The sequence below is a fragment of the Lonchura striata genome, chromosome Z (assembly GCF_050655825.1).
Source record: "Lonchura striata isolate lonStrDom1 chromosome Z, ASM5065582v1, whole genome shotgun sequence".
NCBI classification, from domain to species: Eukaryota; Metazoa; Chordata; class Aves; order Passeriformes; family Estrildidae; genus Lonchura; species Lonchura striata.
The window spans coordinates 55,763,020-55,785,677 of record NC_140740.1 but is presented as its reverse complement, the minus strand read 5'-3'; the positions used below and the strand labels follow the sequence as shown (position 1 = coordinate 55,785,677).

Sequence of the window (22,658 nt, the reverse complement as noted above, 5' to 3'; positions counted from 1 at the left end):
GGGTTAGAATGCAGTGTTATAAATCCCATTGTGCAAGTCTGAGGTCATTCCTGCTAACCTTGATTAACTCCACAAAATTTTCGACAAAGGAGAAAATAGCTGTAATCTACTTGCTCATCTTCAGGAAGAAGGAATACCACAGCTGAGAGGAGAAATATTTGCTGTCTATACAATTGAATTTTGGGACAGGGGATAAGGTTAAGGACAGAATATGGAAGGGATGCATGATGTAAATTTTTCACAGCTGTCACTGAAATTTTATATAAGATGTGTATGTGTATATTTACAAAGTACAGGTATTTTATCAGTGTTGAATTCTTTTTTGAACCAGGGAGGTTAGTTGTAGAGGTAAATATCTCTATTTATTAGAGATAAATATCTCAAGTCTGCCCTTGAAACTTTTAAGATTCATTGTAATTACTACTCTCTGGGGAATAATTTGAAGAAGGAAATTAAAACACAGATAAAATTGCAAAAATGTGGATCTTCAGCATTCTGCTCTATACACTATAGCAATGTAATTTCTTATATATAAACACCAAACATTAAATTATTCAAAATGCTAATGATGTGTCTTTTTTTTTCATAGTGCTGAAGAGTCTTTGCAGCCTCATGTAGACAGTGACCACAAAAGATGACTCTTCTTTCTCACATATGTATTGGCTTTTGTTTCTTGTTACTGTGCTGTCATGAGCTTAGTGTGGTGTGATCAAAGAGTGTTTGTTCTAAAAACCTTTTCCTGTGGTTAGGTGTCAGTGGGGCAGACATCTGGGGGGAAATAAACCCCAGAGAGTAAAACAATTAATTACTGTATGAGGGGGTTTTGGGATGGGAGAGCACACAGGAACAATTCTGTTATAGCAAATTCTGGCAAAAATAAGCCAAAAAAAAGAGAAAAACCACCATATTTTATATTCATCATTAAATAAAACATACTGGAACCTATATCTCAGCTCTACCTGACTGAATGCATGGAAGTTTCAAAAAGCTGGTGAAATATGGTTTCTACCTAGTCCAGTGTGTCTAGTGTTTTGAGCCTACCCAGGATAAATTAAGCCTTTCAAGCCTCCTCTGAACTGTGTAGAGGCAAAAATAATGAGAGTGTGAAAGGCTTTGGCCTCAGAAAAAAATGGTGCTGTTTTGTGTTACTGATCTGTGTGTGATGAATTTTTAAACACAGGATGTCAAGAGGGGACCCAAAATGAGTTTTGGAGTGTTACCACCATGAAGCCATTCACACATTTGGAGCAAGAAGTGAGGCTTCATACTACTGGCTGATGCAATGATTACTCTAAGTTAATTCCTCCAATGTGTTGTTTTTTCACAGACTGTGAATTCTTCTGTGTGTTTCAAGAAAGATGGTGATATGTCCCCTTCACATAAAATGGAAATGCTGCAGGACATAACTCTCATAGAGCTTCTTTCAACTACAGATATCAATACAACTTTCAAGTCAAATAGATCTACCTCCACCTAAAATCAGGTTAAATGTTTCAGCAATCATCCTTGGCTATCTAGTAGCCAGTAGCCACAGCAGCAGTTTCATTGAGTGGACTTCGAAATATCCTTTTTTGGAAGACAGCAGTGACATAGTTTGTGGTTTGGGTGACACCTTCTAAATTCTCACTTAAGTCTTTTTGGAGAGGAGGCAAAACCAAAGAGAGGTGTCTCTGGTTCCAAAAGTTATGTATGAACACACATAAACCTCAGGTCTGAAGATTTTGAGCACTTCCTAAGATCTAACAAACGATTTATGTGTATGTGTTTATAATTGTCCCTGGGAAGATTTTTCCAACATACCTTTGTGAGTGTCCATGTATATAGATGAACAGGATAAAAGTTTGTTGGTATGATATACACTGATAATGCACAAGGTATGTCCCAAGATTGACAATATTAACAACAGTGGTCTATGGAAATTATTTCTGCTGCAACAGTCAGGTCTATAATTAAACAGACTGATGGATTCAACTGTTCTCCAGAGAAATTTCAGTTACCAAAAAATGATGCCAGACCTTGGATTATGGTAGCACATTCTGTGCTTCAGGGGTCATGCAAAATGAGAATGTCCTTGTTTGGTATTACATGTTGCACACAACAATCTGCTTCTGACCTACATGACATAACAGGGTGTTCTGAAGCTAATTATTGCAATGATTTGTTTTGCAAGTGCAATGTGCCCAGCATCAGGGACAATGGAAGCAGTACTCCCATCATACATTTACTGAGCAAGCCCTGAAGACGAGAAGCAGAATTTCCTTAATAACTTTTTGCATTTCCCCTACCATCTTCAGCGTAAATGTAATCATTAACTCAAAGATGGTGGAGAAACTGCACCATATGTCTTTCTGTCAAACTGTCCTATATCTTTCTCAGTCACGAGAAAACACAAGGTGTTTTTGGGTCTGTATCTGTTGGAGAAGGAGCCTCATTTCTGGTGGAAGAAATTAGGATGAGTGATAAGGCAATGTAAAATACTGTGTGAGAGATTAAAAAATTATAGTGGGTAAAGTGTAATTCAGATGCTGCTGTGCAAACATACTCATTTGAGGAGACTAGACTTACAAAGACCTTGGCTTGTCAGAGATATTCTCCTTCATGTAAGTGGAATGCTTGCCAGTAAAGGCTTCATAGAAGTATCCTATAGATCTTTTTCTATACGTCTCTCCCCCAGACCATACTGCCCCTTTCCCCAGCTTATTATCTACTAGTTTTTTTGCAGTAATTTTTACTAGCTTTCTTCTAGAGCTAAACATGATGGGCTAGAGCCTTGAGAATCTCTTTGCTGTCACTGTAGGATCTGCTGCCCATATCTGAAATGGATGAACTCTACAAGCCGCTGAAGGCATTGATTTGGATTCCAATTCCAGACACATTTCATGTCTGGCTTGGATAAAAAAGGAATATGGCTTGCATTTGGATCAGTGATGGAAAAGTTCAAATACTAGATAGTTTACTTTTTTTGGTCTTTCTTTTCCCATTTTTAGCTAAAGTGGCTACCAAACTATTTTATATTGATTTTTTTCTTTTTTCTTTTATTTTTTTTAAAACGGAAACAAATGGAAAAGGTTGACAGAAGAACTCTGCTGAAAACATATGTAGCACTTCCCAGTATCATATTCTACTTTACTGAATATCCAGACCTAGTGACATCCAGAATTAACTGTAATCTCATGTAATAGAGCTTCTAAAACAAAAAAAGATGATGACTGAATTAAGAATTCAGTTTTCTAGTGACAATCTGATTATTTTTCCATCAGTAAGAGGAACTCTCACTAGATTATTTTATTCAGAACAGGTTATGTTTTACTTGTACATCTTTTGCTAAGATCACTCTAGCTGTCAATGTCTTTAGAGTTCAATTCAAAACACTCCTCATAGGTTCACATTTGAGAATTTGCCTTCAGTCTGATTATACACATATATGTGTACCTGTTGTTATGTGACACTCCTACTAACAAGAGGATTTTGTGTGACCATAGCTGAGGTCCTAGATAAGAGCTGGCCCTATGTGCTGCAGTCATGAATCATCAATATTGAGGTACTGAAATACAGTGCTTCCATGTATGAACTCATAAAGGCTGCTGTGTAAATAAATAGCTTTAAACTCACAGGTATGTACCCATTCAATTAAGTCTGACTTCTGCATCACTGATAAGGTGTTGAAAATTGGAAATATTAATTGTCTTACTTGAGAAATAAATGAGCTTAAAGTTTTCCTTATGTTAGTTCAGAACTGGGGAGTGGCCAAATTGTAAACAGATGAAGGGAATAAATTTTTCTTTCTTCCTGCTGTCAAATTTTTATTTCTTGTTTGTTTTGGATTGGCAGTTGTGGAACATTGAAACTAGAAAGAGGCTGAGAAACATGTTTGGCCACCTGTCTGTAACTGGAGCTGGAATCATTGTATTCTGAGCAGGTGAGTAGTAAAATCTATTCCCAGAAAGAACCTTGCTGCTTTTACTCAGGCAAATGTCCCATTCATTTTAGCTGATTTTCTTGTCTTTTTTCAAATGTGATTTACTTCTTCCCCCATCTCTCACCCATCTCAGAAATCATCAGATTTATTGTATGACAGGAAAGCAGCCAAAGAGAATTTGACCTGTTTCTGCAGTCTCTGTTTCTTACCTTCCTTCCAAAAAACTGTCACCACTTGCAGAAGTTTACTATGCCTTGGAGACTGTGACTCTGGTTTTGTGCAAAGCCTGAGCTTGAAATAATAATTTTGTCTCCAGTGGGACTGTGCTGGGGAAACAGTATGTAATTTAGATGGCCCCTCCACTCATATCAAGACTCCATTTGTCTTTCCAAATGCACACAAAGCACAGCTGTTAAGAGTTGCACACCTCTCTAGCTGTGTATTCCTTGCTTTCTAGAAGGAAAGGCCAGGTCATTGCTATCTACAGCCCAAGAAGGGATGGAGTGGTTGACCTTTGCATTGTCAAGAGTGTATTTTTTAGTAGTAAGTGAATATTTTGCATTTAAGTATCATTTCAGTATGTGGGCTCAGATGACAAAAATCAAAAGTACTCTTGTATTTTTTTTTTCATCCCACTTTCTGTTTCAGATCTTTGACTCACACGTGAAGGGTCTGAGGAGAGACTTGTGCATGATGAATGCTTCTGTGATTTTAAAATCATATGCTAGTGTTCTGTTTTATTTTAACAGAAAGATAATAGCAAGGGTAGGTTGACTTCACTGTCAACTCACAATGAAACTAGTATCTCTTGGTAAAAGCAGCAGTGGTAGATTTATTTTGGCTTCACAAGGTGCTCTGGTTGTGATTGTATGAGGTCTGCAAGGTAGAGGTACAAGGAGGTACAGGCATACCAGCTGAAAAAAACAGTTAATAAAATGCAGTTGCAATAATACTGTGTGGGTTAGGTTACAAGGATGCAGGTGTAACATCCTGCCAGTGCCAAGTGGCATAACCTCACTGCAGTAAGAAATAGCTTTGGTTCACGTTCCCTCTTGGCCAGAGCAGTGAAAACAACAAGAACGTTGGAGCAGAAATAGACAATAAAATTCAGTGTCAACCTGTGAACTACATTAAGTTGAGGTAACATTTATTTATTTTTCTAGGTTTGAAATTAACCAGATAATTCTAATATTAGGGCAGAGTTAAAATAACTGCACAAAGAGAAAAAAAATTACATGGAATTAATATTAATTGTTACTAAAATTAGAGCAGCATTCTTACACTAAACTTTGCTGTAGAAGTCTCCAAAGTATCAATTGACGTTGGGATTACATTGCAATTGTTGTGGTTAAAAATAGTCCAACAGCACAGCATCATGAATCCATAAATAAATTTCAGTACCATAAAGTCCATTATACAAACACAACACAATGACATTTCTTGCAGTAGGTCAGGTTTGTGTGTGCATTTTTAGTTCTTCCAAGTATTTCAACATGTATCTGAAAAATCTCTAAGAGCCATTGTGGGAAAATCTCCAGTTACCAACCCTTAGTAACATAATTAAAATCCTTAAATAAATCTGTTGCAGTAATGTCAGATACCTGTTTCTCAGATACCCAGAAGGATTACATTTAACTTGCTGATTTTATTTCATCATACTAGTTGTAAGTGTGAATTTCAGCAAGAATCTGCTCTGTTTTGTCATAGGATTAATGTAAGTAACAAAAAATGGTAAAATGCATTGTAAGTTATTTTAAGTATTTTCAGTTCAACTCCCATATTAATGTGCAAAAGCTGTATCTAGGAGATAAACAGCAGCTGTGCTTCCAGAGTATTCCTTCCTGCCTTTGGTAGACTGATGATACTGGAACAGTGAACCCAGTTCCTAACAAGCAGCTGGGGCAACAGGGTCAAGCTTGGAGTGGGAGAGAGAAACGAATCCAGAGAAGGGACAGAACCAAAGAATATGTAGTAACTTGCCAGAAAGCCCTTTAGCAGTAGAATGCATATTTACACTGCCTCGTTGGTCATGGAGTCATATTTGGCTTTGGCAAAAACTACCTTGTGAAAGGATTTTTCATGAAGAGCAGGAAATAGTTTACATTAAATGGCTCAGCAGTTGAACAGAGTATAGATTAGTGGCATAGACTATGTTCATGGAAAAGAAACTTGAGAGACAACAGGTATTCTGCCCAGCTGGAATGGTGTGGCTGCTTGGCTCCTTCCTGTTGTCAGTCAGGGTGTGCTTTGATAGTTGTTTTGTGTTTCCTCTTACTAAAACATTGTTGTTCTGCCAACATGTTTCACTCTGATGTGTTTTGCTTCTGAAGAAACATAGTAAGTTGCTTTTAATGTTCCTTTAACATTAAATGGATGCTGCCTTTTCTCGTCTGCAGTGGTTCACTGTGAGATTTGTCCATCACCGTGAGATTCAGGTTGCTCAGCACCATGTTGTCAAAATAAACAAAGCATTTGCAACCTCTAATTGTCACTAGCCAACCTGTTGCTGGCAATTTGGTCTAGAGGTGGTACACTGAGTATCTTGCCTAACAACCTTGGGGTAAAGACACTGAAAACCATACTTCCTTTCTTAGCAGTTAAAGTATATGAAGAAGGCATATTGCTCAGGCAAGTTTTCAAATTATCTTACTGATGTCTATTAGTTTCTTCTGTTTGTCATGCTATTAATTTTAAAACCAGTTCTCTTCATAGATAAGCTTGATAGGGCTTTGATACTGGATTAGTAGGCCTTTATAAATATATTTCCAAACAGAAATAATATTAATTACATTTTCTTATATCTATTTACCTTCATAGAAGAGTTTGGTGGTGTAATAATTACAAGTTTGCAAAAGATTTCAATTTGTGGAGTTTTGGAGAGCTACTTCTGCTGCAATTAAGTTGATATATGAGGTACCTTTTACCTTCCTGACCATATTTTCATGCCATTGTTGGTGACAAATAACCTGAAGAAGGAAATTTTAAATGAAATTATTTATGAGTCTTTATGTAGTCCCTGTCTCTGTGGAAGACAGGTCAAGCAATAGTAATAAAAGGCAGGAGAGTCCAGTATTTACAAGCTGTTTGTTCTCCCAAAAGTATCTGAGGCTGGATTGTAGTGCTGGGGTTAAAAGGTCAGGGAAATTTATTGAATCATGTGGAATTGAGTTCTGAGAAGCTTTTCTTCAGGTAGATTCTGGGCCTTAGACATATCCTGGAAATACCCTGGGAGAAACCAGGTCTCTTGTAAGTCCTGTAGGCCACTTTGCTTAGACTTCATGATGGCTTGGCTTAGGAAGTAAGACTCTATCCTGCTCGGTTCTTCTAGTACTGATGTGTGGGTCTGTGGCCTCTGAAAGGCAAGCAGAGAAGATAGAGTTTTATGAAGGTATGTGCGACAGTGTAGGCTATGAAACAAGGGCAAGGGAAGCAGCATTTTGAGTTTTGGGATTCTACACTGCCCTGAGTGTACATTCTGGGTGCCTGTTGTTCACTTTAACAGCTAGACTCCAAGCTAAAATGCCTTTGTTCTTCCATCTGACCTCCTAATCTATTCTTGCGTCTATTTTCTTTTTATTTTTTAGGCTATGACCTGGTGCCCTTGGCAGTCAAAAGTCCTTGTTACAGAAGGTGGAATGAAAGATGGAATTTTGTGTGTCTGGCACATGGATTGTGAGAAAATCATCCAAAGTGCAATTACAGATTTGCAGGTGAAATGATGAAATGTCTGCATACTTAGGCTATGTTCTTTTTATATAGCTGTGCTCATTTGGCAAACTCCCACTGACTTTGAGGGTGGTTCTGCAGTGAGAGGAACAGCAGGATTTTCTCTGGATGTGCAACTTTGCTGCATTCAGCATCACCATGTGTGATTGACTCAGAAGCAGTTTGTTGTTTCTCATCCACCACTTCTGTCTCCATGCAGAAGTGATTGAAGAAGAGACAGCATAGAAGCCAGACAATTTTCACTATCTTTCCTTGCTGGCAATAATAGTTTTGGCCAAAACTCTAAGTGCAGAGAGAATGCTGAAGGGGAAGAAAAATTCCCAGAGCATTGGGGTGAGGAGAGGTGTAAGAGTTAGAGAGAAAAACTTCTGCTTCTCTGGGAGTTAGAAACATCTGGGAGTTAGAATATTAGGAGACAGAGGAGCACGTTCTCAGCTGTAGTAAAGCAGCATAACTTGGTTTGCTGGAGCTATTACAACCTAAATGAGGATGTGTTTTGAGGGCTTCTTTATACTAATTGGTTGTTACCATGTTTAGATAGGACAATAAAATGATTGTACTTTGAAGAATTGAAAATAATTAAATGAGCCTTCTAAGTAAATAATACTCTGCTGGGACTATTTCTCACTAGCTTGTTTAAGCATTGTAGATTAAATTTTAAATCTCTGAATGATGTATGTTAAGCCCTTCTGAAAATGAAAGCAGAATTTTAAATTACATTTCTTCCTTGATCTTGCTACCCAGTGAACTGACGATGGGATAAGGCCTTCCTGGAAATCAGATGAAATATGGAAGTATCACATGCTTGTCAATTAATCAGAACTCTATGGCAAGTACTTCTGTTATTTATCTGCCAAATAATTCTGGTTTTGCAAGTACATACCTTATGTAAAAAAAAATCAGAAAAAAGATCAGTCACATTTGTATTAATGTACACGATCCTGATTTGTAGGATTGTAAAGGCTGACTTAATAAGACTGAGTTATAAATTACTTCTGGGAAATGACTTGTTTTTATGATGGGATTCTTTCCTATAATTCCTAAAGCCATGCCAGGTGCAGGATATGTATTTCCACCTCTTTCTGAGGCTGACTAGGCCAGGGTTGAATGTGTTTAATGCCAGGTGGCCTCCAGTGTGTTCTGGCTGATGACCTTCTAGGCAATAAAAACCAAATATTATTGCTTTTGCATCTCATGATGTAATGATACTGAACCAGCTTTCAAATGATGTCTAAACCAAATCTCCATGTGTTATTTAGACATGTCTGTGCTTTAACAAAGGATTTTGCTGTGAAGAAATGTGGTGCAGTGTGTTTCCCTTGCGCCCTGTCAGAGAAAATGGAGTTTCTTTATAGCTCTGTGTTGTTCTGTGGTGTTGTAGGGCTACACCATATGCAGAGGTTGTTTCTTGCTATTATTAAGTCTCCTTGTCTCTGGTGTTATTCACAAACAGAAAAGACCATACCATTGATACACAGACATATTCCTGCTTATGAAGACTCCTAATAAGCTACTATAGCAATTGAATATTGAAAAAAAATGTGGATGTATCAAAATATGATCAGAATAAATACTGCGATGGATGATTGTGACTTAGATGGTTCTAAGTCAACCTCAGACACTTTTAACCATGTAAGTTTTACACCCACAGAAACCATGTGACAAACTGTAACTGAATTTAATTTTTTAAGCCTCCTGGAAATGCTGAAGACCCCAGCTAAGAATGAAGACCTATCAGCACCAGTTGAGCACATTAGTAATTAAGGCTGACTGTCACTTAGCATATCCAGAACAGAATGACAACTGAAAGATAGTAACTTTTTTATAGCACTGAACCAGTTTTTGAGATACTTCTGATAGAACTATGAGGGTAATTTACTATAAAAGGAAAAAATAAAAAGAATAATTTTGGATGTAATGTCCTCTCCTTAGGAAAGTTGTTGTAGATCAATGAAAACATACATGCAAGCAAAATATGTAATTGCTTTGAAAATTTCCTGACCTGAACATGGTACTGAAACAATGAAAGAAACCCAGAAAACTCCACTCAAAAGCCATGTAAATGAATAATTTCAACCTGTCTGATTTCTCCCTAGTGCCCTTCACTGCTTTTTGACTTAAAATATTAATCAAATTTCAATCAGTGTTGTGGATAGTTTTGGGTGCTTCCAAAGATTACAACTCAACATCTTCCTTCAAAGTCGTTACAGACACTGAACAGACACAGCATAAAAATTTCACTGAGTTTTAAAATCTCACTCCTCAATATTGATAAAGATTACATTTCAATAACTTGCGAAGGAACAAAGCTAAAAAATTGATCTCTGCTGAAATAATTTAGTGGTGTTGAAATTCAAGTAAAAGAGTTTAGCAGGAACTCATGTAGCTCAGCAGCAAGACAGCAGGTATTTGCATTTAATCATAGTGTTTCCAGAGAGCCACTCAGCTTCACAAATTAAGAACAGACTTTGCACTGGCAACAGTCCTGTGGGCCTTCATCATGTACCACCATTTCAGAGGGCTTTACAGTTCCCCACAAGTTTATCCTTACAGTATCTTGGGCTAGAGGAGTACCATTCTTTTGTGTTCATGGAGAACTCAGGTACAAGTAGGATGACACTGGTTGCTGACATTCATTTTAGCTGGTCACACATGATTTCTTACTTTCATGCTTCCTTTTAGGATGTGGTTTATCTGATCTGCTTTAGAAACTACTACCTAGAAGACTGGGGGTTTAGCTTACCAGTGTGATTGTCAGTAACTATCCAGCCAGCAAAGACAAGTCCAGTAACTTCAAAGAAAAAGGCTTCAAATTTATTTTGCTGCCATGGGCCTAAAAACCTCATGTGTTTTCTGGCATTGGCATAGCTCTCGAAGATACAAGAAGTCTTGTATCTCAAGATACAAGAATGAGGTAAATGCAGCTCTCAGGAGTCTCAATTTAATTCCAGACTCTTTCTACCTTCAGTTCAAATTCAGTGTCTGCTTGTGGGTGAGATTTTTGTACAACTGCATTAATGAGTTTGGTACATTCTTTGTGCTGCTAGACTGGGTAGGTTTCTGTTTTCTGTGTGTAGCTCCCAAGATGTACTACAGCTGCAGAAAAACTCAAAACACAATTCCACTAAATGACTTAGTGGAGTCACTGTTAAAAGATCTCTTTAACAGTAATAAGTGAGCAGCTGGAGAGAGCATCTCATTATTGTTGGATCAGCTGCTGCAAACTGTTTGCAGGGCCTGTGCAGTCAGATGGAAAAGCTCAGCAGTGAAAGATGTTACCAAACTCAGATGAGACTGACATTGTGAATGCATGGAGAACAATAGTTCAGGTTCAGTGTGTCCCTTTGGCAGAAGTATCTCCTCAAAGTTGTGCAGACAGTTAAAGCCTACTCCCTATTAAGAATATATTTCCTTCAGTTCCTAATAAATACAAAAACAGTCAAATGATGTAAAAGGATGATAGCTTCCCACATCCTATGCACCATGTTTCTCTGCTGAAGTAAAGTGGAATAAGCCATAATGTGGGTGGTGAAGATGACTGGCATAATCAATGTAAAATTCAGATGTATCTTTCCTTTTCTTTTGTACATGTTTTATTTTATAGGTCACAAAGGGAGAATTTTGCATATAACCCTGAGCTCAGATCAGGATAGGTTCATTTTTGTTGCAGAGGATGGGATGTCTTGTCTGTGAAAACAATATGGGTCTTTGGAGAGCATGCACAGCAACAAAGCTTTTCAGTAACAGTTATTTGAGCTCATTCTTGTAACTTCTTTTTCTTGAAAGCCAGTAATTAATGTATTCAGCCCATTAAATAATTTAAACTATGTGTCTTCCAATAGAAACATGGCACAGGACAGTACAATGTATTTAAAATAACAAAATTTCCTTATCAGTCTATTATGTGAAATGTTAGTAGCTTGTCTTGCCCTAAAGGAAAAACATCCTAATTCTGAAGAATAATGTAATGTATATTTTGATAATAATAGCAAACATGGAAGAAACCCAATCTGTGTAAAGCATGAGCATAAAGTGTTAGGTCCTGCTTTTATCTTTGGTTCTTGCAATAAATTTTACATTACCTTAGCAGCCCCATTGGTAACCACATTCTAATTAATGTATATTGCCATGAATCTTTCAAAGACTATGATGAGCACAGACCAATTCAGGGGTCTACCTTGTTCTGTGTATCACCTAATTTGTCATATAGAATCTGTTTAAATTCTCCTAGAGTTCTAGGTTAAATATATAATTAAATAGAAATTATTTACAGGGAATTGCTTATTGTTTTCATAATTGTAATGATAACTAGCATAATTAGGAAAATGTCTTAACTGGATTTTTAATAGTTTCCTTTCCTTAAACCCACCAACTATATTTGACAGTGATTTGAAATACAAACAATTGCATAATAATTTTATTCTTATGCATAGTTATGTAATAAACAAATTAAGAATTCAGATGGACATAGTTAAAGGAGCATGCTATTTGGGCCAAGCACAACTGTTAGTTCATTTCTTAAGGGTACCAGTTCGATTCTGGTTGCCAGCAAACAGTGCAGGGGTCACTGTATTGTGAATTTTATTTAGTGCTCACAGGGAAAAATACCCTTGGACTTTGACATAATGTTTGTCTTGCAAGACTTGAAGACTGCTAATAGCTAAGTAAGGCTGTCAGGATTGGGCCTCAGAAGCTATTCAGATACCGAGCAGTAGTGCTATTCATTGTGTTCTACCTACAAACACCTTTGGAGCTTTGCTTTCATTGTTAAGAATGATCAGAGGCAAGGGGTAAGGATTCATTCTTACATTTTTATATTAAAAGTCCTCTAAGCTCAGAAGCTTGATTGTTTGGATTCCTTTCTTTTATTTTCTTTTTACAACTAGAAATTTATTTAGAATATTTCCTGTAGCTGGGAAAGATTAGGATATTAGGGGACTAGAACATTCTGTGGAAAATTGCACTGTGGTCAAATGCATGAAAAGAGATAGACAGGGGCATAAGTTATCTCTGTAAATGAATGTGAAGCCATCATGTCTTTGGTTCACATGATTTTTAAAACCTCATCTTGTGCTGCTCACAAGTCATGTGGTTGCTAATTTTAGTTCTGGAAGGTTGAGACCACTCGTCTGTTTTACCTAGTAAGAGACTGCAATAAACCTGCTACTCAGTTCCTGGCTTCTCATGTCATGTCATGTGGTCTTAAAGCAGATCAGAAAATGGTAGTATTGGCTGTCAATTCAGAAATTGCTATCAAGAAGCTGATGTCTAAGTATGGGAAATAACTTATTCTGTGCCTATCTTCTAATATGAATGAGTTTGTTTCTGGAGATTTTATCAAACAGAATCTGATTTAAATATTTGAAACAGTATTTTAAATAATTTAAAAGATTTTAAGGAATATTAAATACATATTCCCCCCATTTTGAATGTTAAAAAATGAGTAGAATAAGTCGCTTGTCTCATGCATTTTTATTTGCAGAAATTATCTCTTTCCTTTGGCAGCATCTAAATGATATTTATATAATTTACATCCAGTATAGGAGGAGGTGCATGACACAAGATGGGAGGCTGCAGCATGGAAGGACCCGACCAATACTGAAACTATGCACATTGTGTTGGATGCTGAAGTGACAAAATAAGAAAGTTTCTCAGCCTAAGAACTTCTCATATCTTAGTCACTTACTGTTCATTGTTGACTAGTCAAGCTGTATTGCCCCAGATGTATATAAGCATAATACATAAAAGTGGGAGAAGCCACTGATTTCAAAAACCCTTAACTATGAGAGGACCTTATTTGTGTGATCTGTACATCCATTATGTGACCATGTCTAAGAAGACATCTAAGTGTGCATTCTGGACTGTAACTAATTTGAAGTGAAATTAGATGTATATTCTAGTCCTTTTTTTCTGAATGTGCAGAGTGAGAAGCTGCTGAAAGTTGACCATGTTCTGGCAAGCTTCCTCATTCTGTCAGTGCAAAGGTTTTAACATATGAAGTCTTGGTCATAATTTGAAATCCTGACTTCCTCCCTGTAGAATATGGCATTCCTTTAGCTCATTGCCAGTTACATGGCTGGTATGTTGCTTATGCCCAGGATGAGACAGAAATCAGAACCCATTTCTAAGAAGTCAGCTTGTTCTTCATCTGTGTTCTGTATCCACTAAAAGCTGAGTTTTAGGGGTGGCACATAGGTTTAAGAGAATTTAAGTTGACTAAAATCAGATTTTCATCCCTACAGTCCAGTCCCAGGTGAGGCACTGTACAACATATGGAATCAAAATTTCAGGTCAAAAATAATTTTTGCCTGAAGAAAAACTTCATTGCTCATACAGTACATGTGTCTTTCTTCTCAGTTACATCAATACAAGAAAACAATTGTCTGGAATATAATGACTGAGGAACCCATTTGTTCCCACACACAAAAGCACTAAGCCTAGTGGACAGTGCCCTGTTCTGTCCCTATATGACTTGACTTGATGCTATCTACATATATGTTATGTGAGTTTGTGTTAATGCAGTTTATACCTGTTACTTCCCTCCAATTGTGTTATACAGCCAGACTGAGAAGAAAACAATTACATCAAATTACCACAGCATTTTTCTTAACTAGTGTGGGTTCCACTCCATAGTGGTGAATGGGCTCATAAAGGCAATTCTCTCTTGCTCTCGTTACTTCTTATTTCTGCAGTAATGGCAGTAGTGACGGAGGTTGAAATTTTGTTTTTACCATGTAAGTCCAACTCTACAGATTTATTTTACACAATTCACTAAAAACATCCATGTTAAAAAAATTACGTTTTTAAAGTGTTTTGGGGTAGTTCCTAAAGAGGAAGGCTGCACATTTTTCTGTTGCACATTTCTTCATAGGTTCTTGGTCAGAACCTATCCTTCCTGATCGCTAAGGTTCTCCAACATCTGGTTCAGAACAATCATCTGGAAAATGGAGGAATACTGAGTTACAGGATGTCTTGGCTTAGAGAAAATTTGGGAGAGAACCCCCAAAGGGGTTCCCCTAGGAAGTAGATGCAATCGGCTCTTCCTTTTAACTGGTTTGGGAAAAATACCTCCTTGGAGAAAAGTGGAAGAAACCATTTATTAAAGAAGAAAATCTAAACAATATGAAACAATAAAACCTCTTGCTGCTCCAAAAGAGGGACAAACTCAGAAAGTCCCTCCACGGGTGCAGCTCGGCTCACTCGGTCTCCGAGCAGCCCCTCCGGTGCTGGAAACGCCGCGGCCCCGGCCCGGCGCGGTGGGGCACAGGTGCTGCTGCTGCTGCTGCTGCTCCGGTGTTCATCCAGAGCAGGGCTGAGCAGGGCCAAAGAAAGGAAAAAACCAGTCCAGGGAACTTCTTCACCTCGGCTAGCTAAAACTAACTAAAAGCAAAGGAGAGCTCTGTCTGTCCGGCTGCAGACAGCACAGCCCAGGAGCGGGAATGTGGAGGAGGGGGTGGGAGAGTTTCTGAAAACAAACTCTGCGCTTCTTCTCCCCCCCTACACTCCTGGAACAAGTCTTAATGGTGCAAAACTATTATTCAGCACAAACAGAACAGACGACTGGGGATACAAACATCATATAGTCAACCCAGGACACAGGATTTGAGAGGGATTTTGAACTCAGGGTCCTCATAAGACAGGAAAGCTGGACAGGACAGAACACACTTCGAACCAATACGGTTAATGCTACGTTCTTCATTTATTAGTGAGAGGATGGCAGTTTATATACACTTCCATATAGTTTACAGTTTACAAAGGCACTCTGATTGGCAAGCCAACAGTGTTTACCTTTGCCTTAAGGTGTTCAGGCTTTTCACACTGCAGTTCTACCCTAATTCACACTCAGATAGTTCATTACTTTGTAGTTACCTTAACATAATTTCTAACTGCGCCACAACTAAATTCTTACTAAATTCAAAGGCTTCCAGGCCCCACCAAGTCCACTTATCAGAGGCCTAGTCTGAGGGGTAGCTCAATTCTCACTCCAGACATAAATCATGCCCTCTCGCTCTCAGGAATTCTGCAACAGGATTTACCACCGACAAGGGTGCTGTTCATGAATTTTGGGGAAAAAAAATCAGGTTGAAGAGGAAGCAGAATGATGAAATAATGCAACAGCAAGATGAAAGAAAGGCAGTGAAAATATGAGCAAAGAAATGAAGTAAGACTAATGTATGGAAAAGGTGAAAGTTCTACAGGTTGATTGTCACCCTGATTCTTAAGACTTCCTAAAGCCTTCTGAGTTTACATTCCTTTGGAGAACTTTCCCACACAATTTCTGTAAACAACGTATTGTTTACATTCTTTTATGGGGGTGGAGAACACTTGATGTACTGGTGGTTTGTCCAATGTCTTTGGAGAGGTGGCCCATTCACTCTCCAATCCAATGTCACCCTTGGGAAGGTATAAAAGACAGAGTCAGATAATAAACGTCCCTTTTTTACCTTGCAAGCAGCAGGTGGTCTGCGTTGTGCTTTCACGTGTCCCACAGCGACAGTTGATGAGGACCTTTCTGTTTCCTGAAGGTTTTTAGAATTAGTTTTTGCCTAAGCAGGTAGTTTGCGAGAATAAAAAAGGTCTGAAATGTCTTATTTCCTGTGTTTTTAAAGACAGAATCAAGTGACTGCTTTAGGTGTTGGTAGCAGTCAGTGGGCCAAATTCTCCTCTCAGTTTCTCTGATGCAATCTTATTTGCCTGAGAATATTTTTCTCTTCTCTTGCTTTGCTTTTGTGTTTGTCCCTTTGTGTGTGCATATTGTATGTTCATCCAAGAGTGAGAAAAAACATTTATGAATAAGAATAGAAATGTGGAAAATTTTGACTGTGTAATGTTTTGTAATAAAGAGAAAAAAAGATGTTTTTTCATCATCAAAACTTCCAGTAGAGATCCCTGTAGTCTAGGCCTTCTTTATCTTCACCCTTCCTTACTTCTCTGTGAGAAAACTACTGTCTCTTCTTAATGAGATCAGGTAAAGGCAGTTGTGCAAAAGTTTTAGTTTGTGCTTTCTCATTGTTCTTGTAGGTAGTGCTTAATTGTTTAGGCTGGACAGAGCAACAATTTTTAAATTAAAATCAATGCAAAAAATGTCCACATTTGAATGTTGCCTGTTTTTTCTTAGCTAATGTCTACTTCCAAGCAAAAACCTCTTGAAGGAACAGAAAATAAATCCAAGCCCTTTTTGAGGTGCTCATGGCACTGAAAATGCCCATGTCTGTTAATACAGAAGCAGGCAGAAACATTTTTCTCAAGAGGTCAATTTGCTACTTGACAAATTGAAGCACCTAAAAATTCACTGCATGCCTGAAGCAGCAGTACTGGCATCAAAAAATTAAGAGTGCTTCATATTATCAGCAGTATCATATTGATACAGTCATGTCATTTCTCTGAAGCATGGGTTTTCAGAAGATTTTTTAAATACAATGCTGTTTCTTTTGGTATGTTTTGCAAAAATTTAACATGTATGGAACATTGCCCAGATAGTAAACAGATCCTACAGATAGTGCATAGGCTATCTATGTTGCAAAACACAGAGCTTTCCACATAAATTGACAGCTGAAAGCAGTAGATTTTTATTGCCATTGCTTTATTAAATGCAAAGTACATAAAGGGATAAAATCTAGAGGTTTCAAATACAAGAGAGTCAGAAAATTAATACTTATATTGCAAAGTTGCTACAACTTAATTTTCTGAAGCTTAGCAATCCACTACACCTATAAAACCAAGAGCTTTGCTGCAGAGGAATGAAGTTTTTTAGGTGTCTGTACCTAGCACACCACTAACATCAGAAGATGCAGAAGTCCTGGTACAAAAGAGTGCTATATATACTGAACAAGGAGTGAGAACCCAAACAAGGATTAGATCTGTGATTTGAAATACCAGTCCATGTGGAGCTCTGTGTGAACATTCACTACAGGGCTGCTGGAATCCTCAGTCCCAAATACCCCCAATGACTCCATACTTGATAGTATAAGCTATAAATGGTGTTGTAGCAGAACTCCATCAAGCTGCCAAAATTCAGCATGAGAATACCTCTTTTACCAGACTAATGAAGCTGTTTTTAAAAGCCCATTTCATTTACATGTGGCCCAAACCCAAACTATTAAGCCCCACCTATGGTTTTCCTTATCCACTCAATGTGTCGCTTTGTGAGTCGAGCGTAGACACCGGGGCTACCAGCAAAGCCACATTTCTTCAGCTTCCCAAATGAAGTGATGCCTCTCATAATATTATTACATCTTAAAGGTCCACCAGAGTCCCCCTAGAAAAAATGGAAAACATAGTCAATCAAATCTACAAAAGCCAAAAACTTTTCCCTTAAATAAAATTTTCACTAGTTAGAATGGAGAAAGTAAAATTGTAGCCAATGTTATTAAGGATAATTTTTTCTTTCTTGGAAATTAAGACTTCTGACATCCAGAAAAATGAAAAAGAAAGGTGTCATAGAATTCAATCTAATGTTTCAAGTATGTGTCATGGAGAATGAATCTAGCTCAGTGCTAAGGAAGAATTAATCTCTTTGAAAATAAAGAAAAAAAGCTGAAAACTTTCCTCATGGAAAGTGTAAGTCTCCAGAAATTTATGCCTTTTAAAATGCAATATTTAAATCTTTTAATATGTGGTAGTTCTTACACAGTTGTGTATTTGACTTGGGACCCAGTCAAAATGCTTTTTATCAGCAAAACCTATTTCAAAGTTTTCTTACATCAAATAAGTTGTTCCACTGAGATCAGCTATTTGTGAATGGACCCATAAGCTGTTTTGTGGACATTTTAGTATTAAACTAATTTTATTGAAGATGAGGATAGCTATCTGTCATGCCTGGATACAACTACAATATCAAATGGCTGTGAAGGTGAATTTACTCTTGAGTTTTGATTTTAAGGCTTAGAAGAACAAGCCTTGGTAAATTCACTTATATTTGATAAAATTCCTCATTGATTTTAAGAGAGATAGATTATAAATGTATAATGCTGGTACATTATATTTTGTTGTTATTATACAATTTATGCAGTCACAGTAAATATACTTACATTACATGAATCCTTTCCTCCATTCTTAGCCCCTGCACATATCATGTTCTCTGTTATGACAGGTTTGCCATTATAATGATTTTTATCATTGCATATTTCTCTCCTGATGACAGTGATATTGACTTCCATCAGGGCAGTAGGGAACTTGCCTCGACGATTACCAGTCAAACCCCATCCTGCTACTGTGCAAACTGTTCCTGGTTTGGGATCATCATCTGAGGGAGGCAGGGGGATTGGTTGCACAGCTTTATTAAGTTTGGCTCTTCCCTGAAGCTGTAGAAAATATGGAAAATAGATATTATGGCACAGAGTCTAACTGAGGCCCTTGCATATTATCCATTGGATCTTTCCCATTATGGTAATTAATGCAATCCCTTTCTGAGATTCCGCAATTCTTTGCAACAGTATTTATGTCATCAATGTAAGAATGAGGAAAATGAGTATTCTTTGTCTCATGAGAACCCACTTACCTTCTGCTGATCTATTAGGTCTAAAAAACATCTTATTTTACTTCTCTGTCTCTTAGACCATTTAGAAGACAAAATAACAGTAATTACTGGTGCTGGCAAAATTTAAGATCAGAAAAGTCAGACATTTTAAATTAGAACTCTTTTCCAGACAGAATGTTAGTGCTTTTAACCAAGTGTTTTATCTGCCTGAATTTTTATTGCTTTTTGGAAAAGCCAGAAACTGAAATAGCTTGATCAAGCTCCAGAATTTGTATACTAGCTGTGGCAACCATTACAGAAATTGCTGATTGCCTTAGTTACAAGTGCATCTCCAATTCCCCAGGCTGCTGGATTAGTAGACCAGACTATATCACCCCAGAAAAAAAGCCACCAGAAACTCTCTTGGCTCATCTCCATAGATGAGAAGAAGAAAATGATTCAGTGTAGTGTGTATATTCTACAAGTGATATATATATAAGTCAATACCTGCAACAGCATAATGTCATTTTCCTTGGTACTGGGATTGTAGCATGGATAAGGAATGTCTTTTGCAATCTGAAAAACTTGCTGTTCTTCTTCTCTTTTTTTGATGAATGAGCTCCAAGAATAACTTTGCTTTTTTTCCTGAGGAGAGGACTACATAGTTATTTGGATTCACTTTGATGTAACCCTAAATTTTTTTGCTGGTTAATGTGGTGCTATAATAACCAGCTGCTACAGTCTCTTTTCCTGTGCCTGAAAAGCAACAGTAATTTAGAAATATCTAAGATTACACTCTTCATACAACAGCTAAAAATAAAAATATGACTCAGTGAATCAAAATTCATACTATCTTATTTTCATTTTCCTAGGAACACAGAAAAGTTTCAGGTACTTGACTCTGATCTGTCCCTGTCATTTTCTTTTGGGAACTGAATGACTGGTGGATGCATCAGATTTGCTGTGGGTACTTGTCTCACCAACTGTGCCCTCTGTAATTTGTGCTGAAAATTTAGGAAAATAGGCTGCAGCACTGTTAGTTCAGAGATATCCTGACTGTATTGAAATGTATCATTACTTTACTCTAACAGATTTCAACACCATTTTCTGAATCTGTGTGAGACACAGCTCATTCCTCTTCTCCAGGTTTTTCTGCAACTTCCCGTACTTACAAGATCCTCAAGTGGTGGCAGAGCTGTGCTGGCTGTGGCTCTCTGACAGAGACCAGAGACCAGAGACCACTCCTTGGCTAAACAGGTCAAACAGACCACAGGTAACTAACTGACCCCCTAACTGACCACAGGTGCAGCTGGTTTTGGGCAAACAATGCATTCTTATAGTTGAATGGGAGAATATTCTAGGAGATGTGTATGTTGGCACTCATTCATGTCTTATTGTGGAAAATGCAACCCTAGGAAAGTGGTTGCTCCTTTTCTTCATCTATTGAGAGCTGTCTGTTGACTGAGCCATCATTAAGTTAATAAATAATTGTATTTTCTGTTAAATGCAATCTCATTTGGAAACATTCTTCACCTTCTGTTAATACACAGCTTTTGGGCCCAGTGCCCTCTTTTAGGTCCCACAGATCTCCCTGTCTGAACAAGGACATTTCACTGAAGTTAGCAGAGTCCAGTGGCTCACTGGTCTTGGTCAGGCTGTTGACAGAGCCTGAGTGAGGTCTGACTCAGCAGCAGCTTCTGTCCTCCCCACAAAAGCAAGTAGGGGTGGGATGTGTAATTCAAAACTCACTTCTTGCCTTGCTGAAGGACTTAGTAGAGACAAATATGCATTTGCATCTTGATTTGGGCAGGAGAAGAAAGAATGGCTGGCAAGCTAACATACCAACTAAGGCAGATATCTCTTGTGTCTCCTGTCATCTGTTCGGAGGATTTTTGTTCTTGTGTTAACCATGTGCTGTCTCTGTCTGTGGTGAACTGCATATCTCTTACAGAATAAAATTACAAGAATTTACTTTTGTTCTCAGAGCAGCAGTTTAGAATGGACACTCCTCTCATCTAGTGTACTAGGTTGACTGAGAAAACAGGAATAAAACTTTCCCTCAAATCACTGCTTCAGTGTTGCTATTCTATGCTAATGCACATTATCTCTTCAGAAACAGTGGAGATCAGTATATTTTGTAGTATTTTTTTACTCACTATAACAAGCTTGCTGATAGAAGCTATAAAGCATAGTAATCAGAACATGATTATGGTCATGATAAATGTATAAAATTACCAGAGATACTAATTCTCCTGCTTGAGCAGGGGTATCAGAGACTCACTAAGGACAATCTCTGAATCAGAGTAAGAACTTACACCTTACAATGTGCAGCTGTTAACACCCAGTTTTCCTTAATTAAAGCTCCTCCACAAATAATTCCTTCAGATCCCTTGATTTGGGCCATGAATGGTCTCGAGTGTGGTTCTACTTCATATCCTCCGATAATATCCACACACAAACCTAAAAAAGTAAGCCACAAGACACACAGCTGAGCTAACAAATACTGTAAGACATTCCAAGTCTCTTAGAAAACACGGCTGTTGTAATTAGAAAGCATACAGGCACACAAGTATGCATATATGTCACAATGATGGTCTTCAGGGTAGAATTTTAAAACTGTTCAACAGTATTACTTCATTACATTTCAATAATACTGAAATGAGATCAGTGGGATGAGCTTGGGCAAAAACCCCACACCAAAGTTTTGCTGCTTTTGCACAGATTTCTTTTCTTGAAGACTATTGATATGGTTAATTTCTTAGCTTTCTTTGTGAATAACAACCTCCGATCTCCCATATCATAAATATTGTGCATGGAAACTGGACTATGTAGTGTATACCACATTATGTGAATCTGTTTTCCAGAAACAGAGAAAATAAGCAGTTTGTGTATGGCTCTGGAGAGAAAGATGAGATAATCATCTTTCACATAATAATAATTATGTTCTCTACTCAGAACTCCAAACAGCTTGGACTTTGCAGCTTTACTTAAGACTATCCATTCAGAAATTATTTTGTTTGTGTGGAAGATCAAAGGCATGCAGACAGTGGAGAGGAAGTAATTATAAGAATTTAAATAATAATTATGACTAATTAATTTACATTATACATGTTAGCTTAACTAGAATTCTGTACATCAGGATTTACCTTCAAAAGTATTAAACTGCATACTTACCTCCATGAATTACAAGGAGAATGACAGTGGTGAAGGTGTACCAAGGGAGGAAAGCACCCATGATATCTGTCTGATGTTCCTTCTTATTCACTCTTTATTATATCTCTACCTACCAATCTATCTATATATATATACATAAATGAAGAGGATGTGGGTTTTGTTTTTCCTCTTAAGGGGGTAACCACGACAAAGACAGAAACCCTCCCCAACGATGTACCTTACAGCAGAAGTGTTACTGAGAATTTGCGTCATCTGCTGTGGTGTGAAGACAGGCTGTACCCCACTTTGTGTTCTGTCTGTAGCATTTGCAGAGAACTGATGTATAGGGGTGAAACACAGTGGGACTCAGCTCACATATATTTAGGCTGATTCAGTTGTACA

The 22,658-nt window shown here is 37.7% G+C and overlaps 1 protein-coding gene across 1 annotated transcript; it reads right to left on the bottom strand.

Annotated features, from left to right (window-relative positions):
- Positions 1 to 596: 596 nt before the first annotated feature.
- LOC110472615 (granzyme A) lies at positions 597 to 22,435 on the bottom strand. The gene is given in 6 exon segments (XM_085566437.1): positions 597 to 17,903; positions 18,676 to 18,948; positions 19,611 to 19,705; positions 19,708 to 19,748; positions 21,419 to 21,563; positions 22,278 to 22,435. Coding segments are annotated over 6 exon segments (774 nt in total). The 5' UTR covers positions 22,339 to 22,435; the 3' UTR covers positions 597 to 17,744.
- Positions 22,436 to 22,658: the final 223 nt, after the last annotated feature.